Raw genomic sequence first — 17,805 nt, 5'->3', positions numbered from 1 at the left:
TGTTAATCTGAATAAATATTCAAATAAGTATATGAAAATTGTGGCTGAAATCCTTCCCTTTGTGCCCTAAGGGATGTCAGACTTTTTTTTCATATAAATCATAAATAATGTCCTAATTATAAATTGTACTGAAAGAGAATTTAGAGAATGGATTACTGGAGATTAAAATGCCACTTTATTTTTTTTGCCTTGAGAAAAAGAAAATATCTGGAAGAAATATTTAAAGAAAATTTTAGGTAGGTAAATTCTTACAGTTAGCAATGCTGTAAAAATTTTAATTCGATCCTATCAGAATTCTTCTTTGTTTAAGAAATCATTTCCTGAGCACTAGATGAGGCCACTCTGGTTTCCTGTCAGTTTGCACCCTACAGTTGATTGCAGGCACCAGTCAGATATTTAAGGTACCTATTGCTCTTCTTCTTCCTCTTCTAATTTCCTAATCGTGCTGCATTCTTTACTGGTCAGAACACTTGCAATCTTTCTCTTCTAGTTTGTCAACTTTTTGTTATCACACAACAAAGCCTTAATTATTTGTGGAGGACTACGCTGAAAACCAGGGAACATGCAGACAAACACAGAGGCAGCTGAACATTGCTGAACATTGTTCCCTTAGGAAGGCAGCTGAACCATCCTCCCTAAAGCCTTTGAATAAAATCAGTGTATGTTGCTATACTTCTGCTGGATTGCTCATCTTCATGTTTTGAAAATGGATTGTGCCATTGCAAAACAGAATTATGTTTTTAGACTAATATAAATTTCAAATAATGAAGACATGCACAAGTACTTTTAATAAATTAGTTATTCTGATACTATGGAACTTCTGCAATCAGACTCACCCTTAAACTTATGGGCAACATACAGTGCCGAATTTGTATGTGATGCATATACTGGATACCTGCCTTTTTAGTTTCATAAGAAAGCTTTTGATTCCACAGAAGGTGTTGGATTAGGAGGAACCCTGAAGTTAGTGCCACTGTTTTCTGCATGGCTGCGCTCTTTTAACAAGGGAGGAACTCAAATTAGACCAGTACAGAGCAAATGGGATCCACCCAAAAACGGATGGGAGTTCCCAGTCTCCAAGGATCTTGGCATGTATGTAGAAAGAATCATTACCATTTTGTGTACTGTGAATTCTCACCTGGCATGTTCAGCACCCTGGAGGTTGTTCCAGATTGTGCAGAAGAGAACCACATCTCCATACCAAGTTCCAGCAAGGGACATTGAGGAGGGCCTTCGTTACTCTTGTGCTGAGGTCAGGACAGGAATAGGCGAGAGGCAGGATTGTAGAAAAGGCAAAGAAGGCTTTATTCAAAAGAACTGTGCAGTTTTTATAGAGTGGTACAATAGATTCTATTCTATTGGCTAATTAACAGAAACATCTTTCTCATGCACTGTCTTTGAGAGGATCAGAAAAATAAAGTAGAAAAACACCACTTGCAAATTGTTTACAGTCAACAAGTTATCACATCTTTCTAGCTCCCTAAAACTTCTCACAAGCTGCTGTGAGAAACGCTTGCCGTTTCTCTCTCTCTGTCCTATGGCATCCACAGGCCTTTGGGATGATCCATGGAAGGAGACAGCCTTGCCTTCCCCCCTGTAGGATTGCCAAAATCAGCAGATTTTCCCCATGATTCCTTCCCCACACGTCATGCCTTCCCCACGCGTGATGCTGCCACTGGCGCCAGGGAGGGGGAGTAGCATGAGGGGCAGGTCATCTCTGAGATGGCCTCTGTGACCACTGCTCTATAATTTTCAATTGGGACTGCAGAGAATTACAGCCTTGGACTTTATTTATTAGAAAACTAAATCACAGCCAGGGCTAGATAATTGCTTGCAGCAAACTGACTTCTCTAACTGGTACACCAGCTGTCAGCTACCAGTGGATAGAATCATAAATACAGGGTGTATATGCACACAGGGTGTGCTCATGCAATCCTCTGCTCACAATGGCAATTTCTTCCCACACATGGCAATTCACATCAGAGGGAATTTTGGGGAAAATGTTTTTTGCAGAATCGCAGGATTTCAGGCACAAATCTCTCTGCTTTCTTCCTTTTTCTTCAAACCTTGGTCACTGGGCGACCGTGGGACACTGGAGAAAGAGTGGAGAGTAGCAAAAGAGGGGTTACTCAACACACCAGTAATCAAATCCTGGATCCATCAGCAAGAAGTAACCAATGGGCTTTAGGGCCATTTCAGATGCCTTTGGGAACCTTGCCTGCCTCTGGGATTTGACTCAGGCTTTGTACGTACTCATTTTGGCTGAACCAGTTTCTTGGTTGATCATGTCTGGACTGTGTTTTATCTTAATCTGCTAAAGATGCTTTATTTACAAAACTATAAGTAAATAATGAAGACTGGATTTTCAGGTAAACTTCACTTGCTTTATGCAAAGCAACAGCCATATTTTCAGGTGTAGAAGAAATTTTCCATTTGTTGTAACTGATGGGCACAAGTTGTTTAAAATCCTGAACATATGTGGTCTCCAAAATTTATCCTGTATGTAGATGAACATTAAAGGGGGGAAAAGGATGAAAGAAGTGGTCATTTATGAGAGGAATTCTAAACATTTTCCCTTTCCCAGGTGATGCAGACTAGACAGTTCTGTGTATTCAAAGCCACAAACAAACTCTCCAAGATCAGTTTTCAGGATTTTTCTCTGTGACAGAGACATCTCTTTGAATTGGAACTCAGTCTGATATCCCCACATGACTCCAGGAGTAGCAATCTTTATGGAAATGCCAACCAACCTTTCAATAAAATCTTAGTAAATTCATTAATTTAAAACATCATTATAATTTCAATTGTGGCTTTTCATAGCTGTGACAAGCCTGGGAATTATTAGCAGGTGTGGTATCTCCTGGATGAGCTGAGGAAAAGCTGGTTAGCTCCAGTGATGGTTCTACAAGGACGAGCCATTCCCACACACACCCTGGCGTGCCATGGCTCACTGTCCCATGCAGTGACCTCCCTGTGCAGGGGGAGGTGATGCACCCTGTCCTGCTGCTCCTGCCACAAAACCACACAGCAATGCTGCAACAGCAGAGCATTGCACACTGTTCAAGCCATCTCAGAACTAAAAAGCTGATGGAAGAGTTACACAGGCAACTAATCCTCATGTATCCGTGTTTGCTTATGTTTTGAGTCTGCCTTCCTGTCTTTGAGGGGGAAAGAGATACTCCTAATATATGTAGCAATTTCAGTTCCAAATTCAACTACATGTTGCCGTACTTCTGCTCAGGGAGGAAAAAAAGGAAATCTTCATTTGCCCTCTCCTGCTTTTCATATGCATTCATTTATGAGTGATTCATCCAGGGCAGAGTAAGTTTATAGACTTGTGAACTCAGATCTAAAACATGATTACATAGATCAAATGAAATATAAACCACAGTATAGTAAAACAGAAATTCCCCTTGGCTTCAGTTCTTCTTAGCAGCTGTTCTGCACAGGTATTGAGCCATGCACCACCTACTCAGCTTCACAAGAAAGCTTTTCATAGATGTCAAACTTTTTCTTTAAAAGGATGGAAAAAAGGCATAGTGCTATGAATAAAATTATTTTTCATCTTAGTAACTCCAGCATTTAAATCATTGTAAAACAGATTAATGTTTTCAGAAATATTATTTAACTTGTAATTTCTAATTATTGTTAAGTGAAAGCTCTGTAAAACTTGATTAACAATTATTGCTGATTTTCTACTTGAGATTAGCTTTGACTGAATTCCATTCAACTTGTAATTTTCACTGTGCTTGCCTGAGATGTAAAATCGTTTTAATAAGAAAAAAATACCCATGTGAATGGCTGATCTGAATGCCAGTAACATGTGGGCTACAGTCTTATAAAAAAGGTTTAAGACATTGCTCAACTTGATTTTTCTTACACTTTTGTTTTGAACTGCTATACCGACTCAGCTGGTTGTAGGGCAGTTATTTGAATGATTGCCTTTCCCATACAAGTATTGAGCAATAAAGCTCAGCTTGTGCTTGGCAATTCTGTGCAGTGCAGAGTGGCTGCATGAGCATTTCACAGGTGACACAACAGTTTTCACAGCTATAAGCAAGTAACAAGAAAGAAGAAGATTCTGCCCAGCACGGCACACAGGACATTGTTTTGGGGCAGAACCAGCATGGTGGCTGCAATAGCATTTCCATGGCAATGCAATTCCATATGGTATTTTTTACTTTCCCTTGTCTGGTAGTTTGTCTCACATGATCTGCCATAGTACCCTGTCTAGATACACAGTATTGATGGAGTAATTCATACCTGTGGCACTGTTTCAGGATGAGTAGCACTGAAATTAATGGGTTTGGGGCATTCTTAAATCTAGCTTTGGGACATAAAGCAAAAAATATTTTGCCATTTTGTGCCAGTTTTTCCATGGTTGAAAGTGCTTTGTAAGTGGAAAACAAAAAGGTGTGGAATTTTGATTTAGAAGGAATCAGCTTGAATAAGGAAATGTTTGTGTCTGTGATTACTAGTTGGAAGTGAAGAAAACATGACACAATGAGCTTGATAAAATGATTATAGCAGAAATGCAGTATTTTAGTAGTGGATAAGAGCCAGGAAATTAATGATAAAAGCAGAGCCTTTTCCATTTCCAAACCAGTCAGCAAGAATTTGTTTGTAATTTCCTTCTCAGGGCGCTTCCATGAGATATATTGAGTAAGATTGTGATTTTTTTTTCATTGTCACAGCATGTAGTCCCAATGTGAAGCACATAATGTCTCTGCTGGAGAAGACACTGAATTCCCATTTCTGCAGCTGATGATTTCTTCTGAGCTTGCAGATGCTTGCACGAGAAACAGATGCTGAGATGGAATAATAATTAATTAGAAACTAATAAGATGGAGTTCACTTTCCTGCCTGGGCCTGGGTTTTTGAGGGAAAGGTGCTAGCTAAAGGGTGAAGTTTCCTTCTCAAGTCAAATCTCCCAGAACTGCTCAGATCTAGCTTCCTTGCCACACTGCTGCAAAGTTATATACCGAGAAAAGGGCTGGGGACAAAAGTTAAAGAAGTTATAAAGAACCCAGAGCAAGTCCACCCACCTTGAATGGGAGAAATTGATTGCTTCTATATCAAATTCAAAAGTCCTACCATTACACCAAACTTCCCCAGAGAATTTTACTTAAGCATGGCTTAGAGAAGCCAGTATAGCAGAGCTTCTTCCCCTCAGTTTTGTGCACAATAAAACCTTTTTGTGTTCTTGTGCCTTCTCATGCTATTGAAGAAAGTAATGCAGTCTAGCAAAAACATAACTGAAAAAAAACCCAAACTGCTTTTTATATTGCACAAATGATTTTTATGTGTTGGTTTTTTTTTTTTTTTTCTTTACATACTGCATCAGCAGGCAGTTGGAAGAGTTGGAAGGTGAGGTTTGCCAAAAAAACCCTGGAAAAACCTAACGAGTTTCCTAGGGCTGCTGTATAGTCTCTCTTTTCTGTGCACATTCCCTGTATCTGCTTCCTTCTTTCCTTCTAGGCACAATTTGGAAGATGTGAGCTCCCTCTGCAGTGTTGAAAGCCTCATCCAAAACTGCAGCTGCAAGCGTGTGTCTCCAGGGCCAGTCAGGGAGCTGGGTGCCAGCAGGGGGCTGGGGGCTGACGAGCAAGGTTGGGCATCTGGCGAGTACCAGACACAGCCACTCTTACAGAGGGGTTTTGGAGAGGGAGGGACAGGAAGGAACTGAGCAATCATGTCACAGTGCATGCAACTTTGTTTAGCATGACTTGATCAAGACAGTATTTCCTTTCAAACAGTGCTCTGGAGGGGAGTAGTTTGGGATGAAGAAGTGGCTGGGCAGAAAGAAGAGATGAGAGTGGAATAGGGATTAGTGTTAAGATGCTGTTCACCTTCCTCCTGAGCTGTAGGAAGTCAGGATGTGCTGAGGAGACTCGTCCTTTTTATTTTTCTTTCCTTTTTCTTTACATTTTTTTTTCCTGTCTGACATATGGATTACCTCTTTAGTCTGTGATGCAAAGACCTGGGTTGGTTCCTGGTGTTTGCCTAGAGCCTCAAAACAAGATTCAATAAAGTCACATGCTGAGTGAATATTTGCCTAGAATTAGAATCCAAGAGGTACCTCAAACATTCATTAGGACATGACCTATGCAGTCATTTCATTAGTGGTATGTCAGCTGATAAATGGTGGCTGGAAGTCATATTCCTGCTTCTGCATCATGCCAAGCAGACAAGGGAGCTGACAGCTCCAAGCAATCTCAGGCAGGTTTGGGATCTAGTTTTGGTTTCTGTAACTTCCCTCACAGCACAAAATACAGGAGGTCAGACAAAACAGAAACTGCATTTCTGTCCCAGCACACGGGAGAATCTCCTGGCTGGGACAGGGGAGATTCAGGGCTGAAGAGTGGTAGGGTTGCAGGTGTGTTGGTATGCAGCATTTGGAATCAAGTGGAGACAGGTCCTCTCCTGCATGTGGATATGACTCAATACTGAGTTAGAAGCCACCAATGCCACTGATGCTGATACTGGTGTTTGCTGATATGAGTGTTGCAGTTACAGGCTCAAGCAGGGCATTTTTGATTTTAATTATTGACACTGCAGAAATTGAACACTTTTCTCTCCAAGTGTGCTTTATTTCCCTAACACTGCTGTTGTTTGGGTAAAACATTAATTTCCATGTTTCAAACATGGAGCAGTGCTCAGAGAAACGGGAGACCAGAGACCCAGTGGGGATTTAGGGAATTAGGAAGGTGACCATCCGAGCCCCTGGTGTGAGGTGGGAGCACTGTGGTGGGGCAGGGAGTGTGCCTTTCTCCAGGGCTCTGCAACAGCTGCTTGTGCATCAGAAGAAGAGAGGAATTGTAAGCAAACCTTGCACTGAAATCTGGTATTCCTGCATATGAAACTTAAAATGGAATAACTGCTTGCAACAGACCAATTCACTGTGTTTTAATGGGGGCTGTCAAGTAGCATTGTAGATTCTTTCCACTTCACATGTAAAGCAGGCAAATTTTTCCTGATGCAGGGGAATCTTTGGTAGAAATTTTGAAGGAAACAGTTTCTGCCAGGATTACCTCACGGAGTTTTACCTTGCACATGTATTTCTTTTGGATGATTCATCTCATTTCCTTTCAGTATGTGAATCCACAGGAGTTTATAGCTTTATGCACTCTAACTCAGTGGATTAATCTCAATGGACCAGCCGAGTAATGAATTTTTGCAATGCAAGCAAAAATTGCACAGCAGAGTTCATGTAGTGGTGTGTGGACTTACAGTTCAGGCAGCTCATGTTCAGATACAGTGCACTGCAAAGTTAATAGCATCAAGTTCTCCCTCTTTTTCTTTCCCTGCAATTACCATGCATATATGAGAGCTTTTCTCATACAGACCCCCCACAGCCCTCTACATCATCTCTGGTGCTTTCAGCAGCCCCTGGGATGGCTCTCACAGCTAGATGCAGGGAGTGGAGCCAACAGAGAAGTGCACACTTGAGTGAATAATCTCTGAGGCCTCTGCAAAGTCATCTGACACCCCCTGAGGCTGAACATTTCCTCTGCACTGGGTTTTAAAGAAAGCCTGAGGCTTTGTTTCTCTAAGCAGTTGAGCTGCTCTAACAGCCTGCTGACTCTGAAAGAGATTCTTTTATCCCCCATCCCCTTAATTTGTGGCTGGCCCTCCCTGAACTTATTTGGCTCATTACCCAAGAAGATAGCCACCTGCTTTCTTTTTCCTAATTATTGTTCCTCTGGGCTAACAGGTCTGTCCACTGATGGTGCTGGAAGGTGGCACCAGGGGTGGGATGGGTGGTGAGGAGCAGAGAGGGGATGTACAAATGGACTCCTTGGCAGGGAGAACCTGGGAATCAGCTCAGGTGCTGTTTGAGGTGCAGCTTGTCTGCCTCTGGAGGAACAGCCACTTTCCCAGCAGAGATGCAAACTCTTGGCAGACTCCAGGGTGAGTCAGCCATGGACCTTAACTGAACAGGCAATTTAATACCACAGAAAAGACATGGAGATTTTTTTTCACAGCCTTTATCTCCTGAGCCAGCTAGCTGCAGGGTTGGGGAAGAACTAGGCCAACACAAGGAAGCGAGCAAGAAAAGCAACCAGGTCCAATGCTGGCTCTGTGAAACCTGAAAAAACATCTCACCTGTAGCTTCCTCTATTCTTGGTTCTGAAGGGAGACCTACAATAGACTTTTAAAAGATGAGCCTAAAAATAGAAACCTACTTGTGCAAACTCTAAAAACTGCAAATGCATTTTAAGCACTTCACAGAAAAATTAAATTGCTCCCTACAAATTTCCAAGTGCCAAAGGTGCTGCTAGCACATTGCTTCACGCCTTGTGCTGCCCCACAGGTACAAATCATGGGGCTGGATGATTGAGTAAGGGCTGAAGGATGAAATCTGTGGCAGAGCATCTGTTCCCACCCAGGCTGCCCTGGAGCTTTGCTAAGGAGAAGAGTCTACAGCAATACAGTCTTTCTCTGGTCAGCAGACTGCTCCATATATTGGGAGCAGTGCCTTTTCAATGAAGTTGATCTCCCTGTGTGCAATTAATTAAGCTATATTCAAAGAAAAGTCTTGGATGATGCAGAAAGCTGACTTAGCTGATGAAAGTGGCTTTAATTGCAGAGCAGATGTGTGGTGAATCTGGGGAGCCAGCTCTGCTTTTTTGGGCAGAGTAGGCCAGGGTGGGTATCCTGTTAGCATGGTGGGTTGGGACCTTGGTTGGCGCTGGTATGTTTGCCACTAGGTTTAGAGGAAAAGAGCTTTATTTTTTATCTCCTAATGTGATGAATACACCAAGTGGAGGGTGAAGCTGTGGCTGGATCTTGGACTTGCTGCTATCAGTTGTGCAGTGTTAACTGGGCACAATTTTCTGGAGATATTTTCACTGGTGCAAATTCACCCTAAAGGCACATGTGTATGTGACTCTTCTCCAACACACCATGACAGGGTGGGAGGTTAATTTCTGCAGCCAGAAACAGGAGGTCTCTGATACATGTATCATGTTTAGAGCAGATTGATACCAGCTACTATTTTAAATGTTGGTGATGCGACAAAATATTTTTTGTCTATGTCTCATTATAGGACTGACAAGTTTGTGTAACCCTTCATAAACTGCTCTTGTCAACAGCTTTGGTATAAAACACAGGCAGTCAAATATTGTGAGTCAATATCTTTCATCTTCTTCCTCATCCATATCACAAATTAGAAGTCACTTAAAAAGAGTTTATTAAAAAGTGGCACTGGTTTCTTATCTCAATTGCCTTCTGATTACACTTTGACCTACCTTCCTAAATGAACATGGTGACTGCCTCTTGGAGAGCTGAGATCTTAAATAGAAGAAACAATGTATTTACAAGAAAAACAGCCAGTTAGCTGGCTTCTACCTTATAAATAGTCTAGCAGGTCCCAGGAACTTTCTCTAATTTCCACCACTTCCCCCCAGTGCTGTGTCTGGGCTCAGAGCATTTACAGATTTTCATCCCAACAGCAGTGACAATATGGCTTCTTGTTCCATGTCCAAGGGAACCCAGCCACCTGAGCTCTTCCCATATGTCCTCAGGTGGGAGTTCAATAGGAGGGAAATGCTTGATTATGACTGGATGGTCCTCAAAAGGCAGAAATTATGCCAGGATTAAGGCAGAGTTAAGGGGCTCAGGGAAGACCTGGCATGGAAGAAACTGGTGGGACTGTATGGTAATTTTATTATTGCCTTTGCCCTCTGGGGGCCATAATTACACACATTGGAGTTACACACAGTCTGCTGTGCCAGCGTGGCGCTGAACCTCAGGACGTGGGCTGCCATATCATCTTCTTACTGAAGGGGGGCTGTCCAAGCAGGGGACACCTGGAAGACCTCTGGTCCTGCTGAGGTGTCCCCAAGGCCAGAGATGATTTCCCTGCTGGCCTCAGAGTGCCTGGGGAGGTACTAAACAGGTGCTAATGCCAGGGGTGTGCTTGGTCTCAGCCCACCTCAGAAATATGTTTTGCATGTCTCAAGCTGCTGCAGCGGGCGCAGGTGCTGCGAGGGAACCTGCAGGCTGCAGTGCCTGTGCTGAATTCTGCCCAGCCCCGAGCTCTGCCATGTGCAGTGAGGCCAGAGGGACACAAGGGCCCCAGCAGAGGCTGCTCCAGGGCACAGAGGTCTCCCCTCCTGCTGCCTGAGTCTGCCAGCAGGGAGGCACACGCCGTGGCTGTGATGCCAGGAGGAGCACGGCAGTGGTGTGCAGGGCTGCACAGGGGGTGACACGGGTGAGGCCATGGGAGCAGAAAGCTTGCTGTGCTGGCACTACCCCGGCTGAACACCACCTGCCCCCCGGCTGCCACAATGCAGGGGACCAGGGAGTGCAGGCAGCCCTTTAAGAGGGGGTGGCACTGCTGTCACTCCAAAAGTATGGAAGGCAAAAATGACCACCTCCTTGGGCCCTTGGGCTGCTGGAGCATCTGCTCCAGGGTAGCAGGTCTGTCCTGTCCTCAGTCCTGCTGAGGACTCAAAAGAGGCCATCAGAGCTGAGAGGGGCCATGATGATGGGGGCATCAGGGGGGGTGAGGATGGGTGTTGTGTCTGATGTGGTCTCCTCAGCCTCACTCTCCACATCCTCCACGTCCTCGCTGACAGAGGGGATGATCTGCACCACCTTCTCCTGAAAGTGCACTTGCTTGCGAGGCACTGGCACGGCTGCTGGCTGGACAGGAGTTTCTGGGGCTGAGCTGCTGTCCTTGCTGCCCTTCAGGATGCTCTTCATATGGCCCAGAAGCGAGCGGTGCTGCTCCCTCTGGGCCCCATGGAAAGTGTAGGTCTGCTCAGTGTCACCAACGATGGTTGAGGCTGCCTCAGTGGCTGAAGGGTCCACGTACTGACCCGCCCGGGGATGCGTGTCTTTGTGCCCTGTGCTCTTCCTCCTCTTGCTCAGCAGGAAGTAGGCCAGGGCAGTGAGCACCAGCATGGATCCTGGGGACAAGACCGTTGGCTGTGGGCTCTGGCAAGTGGGAAGGCCTTGCCAAGCAGAGCTTGGTCTGGCTAGCCCAGTGCCACCAGCCCAGCTCCCTGCACCTCCCCACCCCCACCCCTCGACAGACCATGCTCCTCTTCCATCTGCATTACTCCCCACCCAAGCTTCTTACCAGGGATGGTGACGTGCCAGACGAGGACAGGATGCAGGAAGCAAGCCACTGAGAGCAGCGTGTACCCCAGGAATTTCTGGAAGCTCCCTGGGCATCTAGCTCGTTTCCAGAAGGCCTGTGCCAGGAATTCAGGCTTGTGACTGGGGAGAGAAAGAGAGGTCCTTGTGGCATGAGGCACCAACCATATGCCAAGAAGATTTGGTCCTAACCATGACCCATCTAAATGTGCAGATCCTCACTCTGGTTTGTCAGAAGATGGGTGTGCTTTTCAGGGAAGACAAGCAAAGCCTGAACATCTCCTGCAGGAGATGTTCAGGCTTTGCTTATCTTCATTGCTTTGCTATCATCATTTGCTTTGCTATCATCATTTGCCAGAGGCCAGCATCTCAGTGCCTCACTAATTAAGTGCCTGCTAATAGGAGTAAGGTGTTGCCTCTAAGCTGTGAGGACTTTTGAGTTTCTCCTAGAAGACAGCAGCAGTGCTCAGCCTCTGAAAAGGACATAAGAATTGTCAAGATTTTAACTTCTGTGCTGTCTCTGGAGGGAGCTGAAGCTCACCCTGGGGATCTGGGTCTTCCTCCAGCCCTGGTACCTTGTGCCTACACAGTGTATTACACAGATGCTGAAGACCAGGGTTTGTTGTGCTGATGCTCGGGAAATTAGGGCACAAGCCTGGGTTAAAACACAGGTTTAAATGGCTGTGCACAGGGACCCATTCACCTCCCCCCTGTCTGAGGGCACTTGCCTTGGCATTGGGGGCAGGACCTTTGGGAGGTCCCACCATGGCTGGAGAGTAGTGGGCAGGGTCTACTCACGTGAAGCACATCTCCAGGAACAAACTGATAAAGAAGAAGCCTTCACAGACAGTAACTGCAACCCCTGAAAAACTGAAAGGTGGAGCTGTCAGGGGAACAGGGCTGTGTTTGGGTATGTTCTGCAGGTGGGCAGAAAGGCCACAGGGGCCAGAATTTACTATCCAGTTCTTGACAGTCTGTATGCTGGGGTCTGAACACCCTCTGCTCATCTGGTTTGTGGAAAACTCATAGCCCTTCTGCCCCTGGGTAATCAGCTTGCAGCCAGCGTTGCTTCTGGCCTGCCTGAGTCTGCAGTAGCATTTCTTTTCCTAACAGAAATAGCTTATTTTTCTGAAAATTCAATATGGAGATCTGAAATACCCAAAGCCTTGGACACTGTCTCCTGCTGCTGCTGCAGTCTAGTGTGGTGCTGCCTATGGTGGAGAGGTTGACCTTGTCACCCCTGCCAGCTCTGATTTCAAGGGCAAAAATACTCACAGCAGATAGAAAGCCAGGCTTTTAAACTGTCCTCGCTGCAGAGTTTCTACGCCCACACCGATCAGCACTAGAAAGAGAAGGCAGAAAACATGCTGACTGCAGGGTTCATTCCCAGTTCCCTTGGGTTAGCTCCCAGCTCCCAGGATAAATGTCCCCATTTCCCCAGGGGCTAGCAAGTCAGCTTCTTCCATGCAGGGCAGCATGTTAGGACTGCCAGCACCAGTGATTCATGCTGACACACCCACCCAGAAGAGTCAGAGCTGAGTGCTGCCCTCGACATACAGCCCTGAAACCATCCCAGCTGCACCCCTATGATGGCAGCCTTGCCACTGTGTGGGCTGGGGGAAGGTGCTCTGGGAACACCAGCTGGCCTTGGACAGCTGGGGGAGGTGAGCAGCAGTGTCCTGTGACTGTTCTACTCTCTGCCCTACTGGCACATCTCAGCTGCCACAGGCCCACTGCCCACTGCCCCATCCTCCTCTGCCCAGTCCCCCCAGGGCCTGCCAGCCCCACTCCCCTGCCCTCCCTGCTTGCCCAGCCTGCTGCACCCAACACGTGGCTGCAGAGCAGGGGAACTGTGCCAGCTGCCTTCATGAAGGGCTGTAGCCATAGCATCAGGATCCTTTGCTAGCCAAACACAAAAATATATAATGGGAGCAGGCAGATTAAAACCAGGGAATGAACATTCTCTCAGTGCCTCAGCCAGTACAGAACACCAGGGAGTCAGTTTTAGGGGGATTAAGAGTATTAGCAAGGCTGAAATCTTTGATGGATTGGCCAATAGCTTCAGGGGATGGAAAAATTTCTTCAACATCCTTCAGTTGCGTTCAAGATTATTTTTAAAATGGAGCAGAAATGTAAGGCCTCACTCCAGCTGCAGCAAGTTGGTCGGTACATGCCAATTCACAGGGCACAAGTGTCAGCAGTGTGGAGCTGAATGAAGCCCAGCTTTCATAGCCAGAGCAATCTCCTGTCTGCAGCTGATGCCTCCACCCCTCAGTGAGCAGTCTCCACCCATCCACTGGTGCTCAGGAAGTTCACCACTGCTCGTGTTCCATGCACACTGGCCAAGGTTTGAGGTGCAGGTTGGATCCATTTCTCTGAGCTGTGGTTTGCCCCATCTGGAGAAGAATACCAGGCTCCCAAACAAGGACACAGATCAGTGTCCATCAAGACTGCAGTGTAGGTCAATGCCAAGGGTCAGCTTTCCCATCTGGGCTGAAAGAAATCCCTCTGTGTTTTCCCTATGTCTCCTGCAGCTTCTGGCCCCTGTCAGCCAAGGGAACTTATGGAGCTACCCTTCTACACTGCCTTTCCAGCCCTGAGCAGAGCACGGGGAAATCAGCCTCATCAGAGGGCTGTGAAGCTGCAAGAGCTGTGTAATCCTACATGCAGAGTACTGTCTTTTACTATCTTGTGACTGAGGACCACTCTTTATAATCTTTCCTACAAATGTGGACTTCATTCATTCCCATTCATTCATTCATTCATTCAATCCCTGTGGATGAATGCAGAATTCTACAGCTTGGCTGCTAGCTCAAGCCTCTGCTCTGGATGGGGAGATTTCTTCCTTTTGCACAGCTTCTGCTTTATCCACAAAGCTGTTTGGATGAAGACTCTGCAAGAAAAAAAGAGCTGTTTCGAGGTGTTTGTTTGGACTAGCCACTGCTTTGATTTGGATCTTGTCCAAACCATGTGGCTAAAGGCACATGATTAGGAATTAAATGGTTGAAAGCACGAGAATTAAGAAATAAGTAGGAAATCTTTCCTAGATGCAAAAATCACAAGGCCTAGAATCACTGACCTAGAGATGCTGCAAACCCTGCAGCAAATCACAGGGCTGTTTGACAGCTCTTTGCTAACTTGCCATGAGGCCAGTTAGCCATTTTCTGATACAAAGGAAGCCCTGTAGCCTCACCACTGCAGAGAGCCATTACACTCCAAGATCCTGGGGGAAGGGGAGGTCTATATTATGTGGGTAACTTGTATTTACTAGCAGCATAAAGAGCTGGGCAGGCCTTCACAAAGTCAATTAGTGAGGCTGATGCACTCTCCATTTCATAGCTTTTTTTTTCAAACAAAACCCATGGGAATTTCTTCTGCATGGTTTCCATTTCATTCAAAAGCCTCACACACCTCATCAGGCACTAAACACTGCATCAAGCTGATTTCTTACTCCATTGAAATACACAGAGGAATAAAACACAGGCACATCTCAGTCTTCACGGGCCTTTTGGGAAAGTCAGGTGATACTGGGAATGCACCAGACCTATGGAAAAGTACAGTGAGTTGTAGTGCAGCTCTCTATGCTCTGATGCTAAGCAGACAGATAACTGCAACGCTCATTTAAAGAAAAATTAAAGAAAGATGTGCAGATGCTGCAAAATAATGAAAAGAAAACATGCAGGAGAGAAAGATGATATTCCACTAACACATTTCTACATCGTAAACTGCTTTCAATTTGCTGGTTTAGCATTAGTTTTCTAATGGCAACAAGCTCACATTTTCTCCCAGGAAGGTCTCTATGAATTTCCTTGGAGTTTTAAGTGAGAATATGACCAGTGTGAGGCTCATGGGGACCCAAATGGATGGGGATGAAGAAATTCAGTGATCTGAATTTTCTGATTAAAGCTTTGTCCCATCTCCGAGTGTTGCAGTATCATCACAACATGCACTTATCTACTGCGAGTTTGTATAAACTCAGAGACTTAGATCTCTCTGCCTGTTATCAGTATCAGCCCTTTAAAGCACATTCCAGAGCCTCCATCACCCCAGCTGTGTCCTTGGGAACCTGTGCACACTTCAGCTGACCTGTGTGCTTTCTACTTTGTCCCTGGTTTGAGCAAAGTGCCTCTTCATGACTGTAGCTCATAAAGGAAATACAAAGGTAGGAGAGCCTGCTGTGACTTACTCTGCAGTGACTCTGAAATCCCTGGGGTTCTGAAACAGGAACCACGGACACCACCTCAAGTCACCTCTCACCAGGAACCTCTGGCTCACCCCTCCAGCCTTCAGACAAATCAGACCCTTTGATCTCTGCTTTACTGATGGGGAAACTGAGGCAGAGAGTGCTGTCTGTCCTGTCCCATAACAGCTAGTCAGCCGTGGTGCCAGAGTCAACCCCTGAGCCCTTTGCTTTAGCTGATTCCCCAAGTCCCATCTGGAGATGCTTCCTGTGAAATGGTGTTCCATCCTCCTGAGTGAGACACTGTGTCTGACACCTGACTCAAAACTCCTGCATTTCATCTGAAAACAAATCATTCAGGTTGTGCAAGCACTTGGGTGTGTCACCAAACCCAGAACACCCTGGTCCAAAGAAGCCCTTGGCAGCGGGGGGGAGGATGCAACTCTCCAGATTGGTTGAATTTATGGTGTTTGTACTGTAGCTATAACCTGAACTGCTCTGAGCTGCTCCCTGACAGGCTGCTAGAGAGGCAGAGCAATGCTTTTATAGTAACTATGCCATGATGGCTGGGACAGAACCTCTCCACCCTGCCTGTCACAGGACATCTCACTGTGCACACTACAAGGAGCTCCTCCTTCACCTTCACATCCCACAGTGTAGCCTGGCAGTTTTGCACAGCCATGAGTATCTTGCTTTTCAGTCTCATTCACATATTGCCTATGTCTATGTCTGTTTTAGAAGAATACAGTTCAGTTTCCTTCCTTTTTTTTTTTTCTTCTGGCATGCTTTAGCTTGCCCTCTGAATGTTGGCCCTTCCTTTCTGATGTCTCACTGTGCCTCCCACAGCATTTGGAAAGAACCTAGGCAGGCAACCACCACTGTCCCACCCTGGGTCCCAAAGCAGAGTGAGCAAGTTTTCTTGTCCCCCTTCATAGGATGGGGCCGTGGCTGCAGCTGGCCAAAGGTAGCGAGGCAGCCTGGAGGTCCCAGCTCCCACTCAGTGCCTTCTAGTGCCAAAGACAGAGAGAATCTGCTCTTACCTGCTGCGGTGGAGATGCCCAGCAATCGGCAGGTGTACTCCAGGGCACTCCAAAGTGCCTTGTGCTGCATGGCGCAGGATGAAGGCTGCGGTACAGCCAGGCAGGAACTCCTGGGGTTCAGAGCCCCCACCTCAGGCGTCGCCCAGCAGCTCCCAGGAGCAGGCAGAGCCTCTCGTTCCCTGGACCGAGTGACCTTCCTGAAGGAAAGGGCAGTGCGTGCAGGACTGGCCACCTCCACAGGGCCTCCCAGGGGAGGGTGGTCGGAGAATGAGCTGCCACCCCGGGGAAGCGGTCAGCGCTGCTCGCCGCCGCTCCCGTGGGGGCTGCGGAGAGCCGGCCCTTTCCTGCCTGCTCCCTCTCGGCCGGTGATTAATGATTGCTGAGGCAGGGTGCGGCTTGGGGAGCATGGGTGCACGGCCTTCCCTGCTCCTGAGGTGGACGCTCTGGAAGCCCAAGCTGATTAAATGAATGTGAAGTCATTAGTGCTGTGCAGCTCCCGGCAGGTTAACCATTTGTGAGGATGACGATGTTTGCTCCTGGCAGGAGAGCAGCACGTTTCTGGCAAGTCACGGGGGGCACCCCGGGCCCACTGCCTCCTGCCGCTGAGGCTGTGGCTGCTGCTCGCCGTCCAGCTTCCATCTAGTACGGCTTGGGAAGTGTCCGTGCTGATGTGCGACCACAGGGACAAGATCAAACGCATTCAGAGGGGTCCCACAGACTTGGGACAGAACAGCAAGGGAGATCTGATTTTCTTTCTTTAGGAACACCGGTGAAATGTATTTTTGTTTTGTAGCTACCAGAGCCATTTGAACAGGGTCTCACAGGTGTCATAATGTATGGAATGAGCTGCACAGGTACTCTGAGCTCTTTGCCTTGGATTTGGGAGACAGCCTGGGAGTCCTTGGCTTGTCCCTGCAGGACGCACTGCCTCAGGAGGGGGGCAGCCCTATGCATGTCTCAATGAGAAGACAAGAAAACAGTGTCTGTTCTGGACCCCAGCCCCACATTCCCTTGTGCTTGAACAGGGTACCATCGATCCCCACCTGCTGCCACGCAGGGAAGAGGTGGTGTGGGCAGCAGCATGGCAGTCCCAGCCGGAGAGTCGTGTGGGCACAGCACAGTCCCAGTGGACAGCATGGACTTGTGGTGCCTGCAGGGCTGTGGGTTCACAGGTCAGTGAGCTCACCTTGTGCTGGAGAGTCACTGCAGCCCCTGCCCCTTGCAGCACTGGCTGGGAAGCTGCTGTGGGCAAGGGACTGGGTGAATCATGCTCAACTCACACACAGCCCTGCAGGGAGGGAGCAACCAGCTGAACCTGTCCCCCAGTGATCCCTTCTCATCTGCCTGACACCACAAAGCTGAGCCTGGCCAGTATGAGTGGTAGTGACTTATCCTGGGAGTAGAGATGACTTGTGTGAAAGTGACAGCTTCTCTTCCGTGGGTTCTTGGTCTGTGTTTGAAACTGGTATTTTCCCATGG

At 47.0% G+C, this 17,805-nt stretch overlaps 1 protein-coding gene across 1 annotated transcript; it reads right to left on the bottom strand.

Moving 5' to 3' along the window:
- Positions 1–9,533: 9,533 nt before the first annotated feature.
- On the bottom strand, positions 9,534–16,522 carry TMEM72 (transmembrane protein 72). Its single transcript, XM_059850772.1, has 5 exons — positions 16,327–16,522; positions 12,382–12,448; positions 11,905–11,976; positions 11,090–11,229; positions 9,534–10,916 (listed from the first exon to the last, which is right to left on the bottom strand). Exons 1-5 carry the CDS (start codon positions 16,394–16,396, stop codon positions 10,456–10,458), a joined length of 810 nt encoding a protein of 269 aa, XP_059706755.1. The 5' UTR covers positions 16,397–16,522; the 3' UTR covers positions 9,534–10,455.
- Positions 16,523–17,805: the final 1,283 nt, after the last annotated feature.

Source organism: Haemorhous mexicanus, chromosome 7 (assembly GCF_027477595.1).
Source record: "Haemorhous mexicanus isolate bHaeMex1 chromosome 7, bHaeMex1.pri, whole genome shotgun sequence".
In the NCBI taxonomy this organism is placed as follows: domain Eukaryota; kingdom Metazoa; phylum Chordata; class Aves; order Passeriformes; family Fringillidae; genus Haemorhous; species Haemorhous mexicanus.
This window is presented reverse-complemented; position numbering and strand designations above follow the sequence as displayed.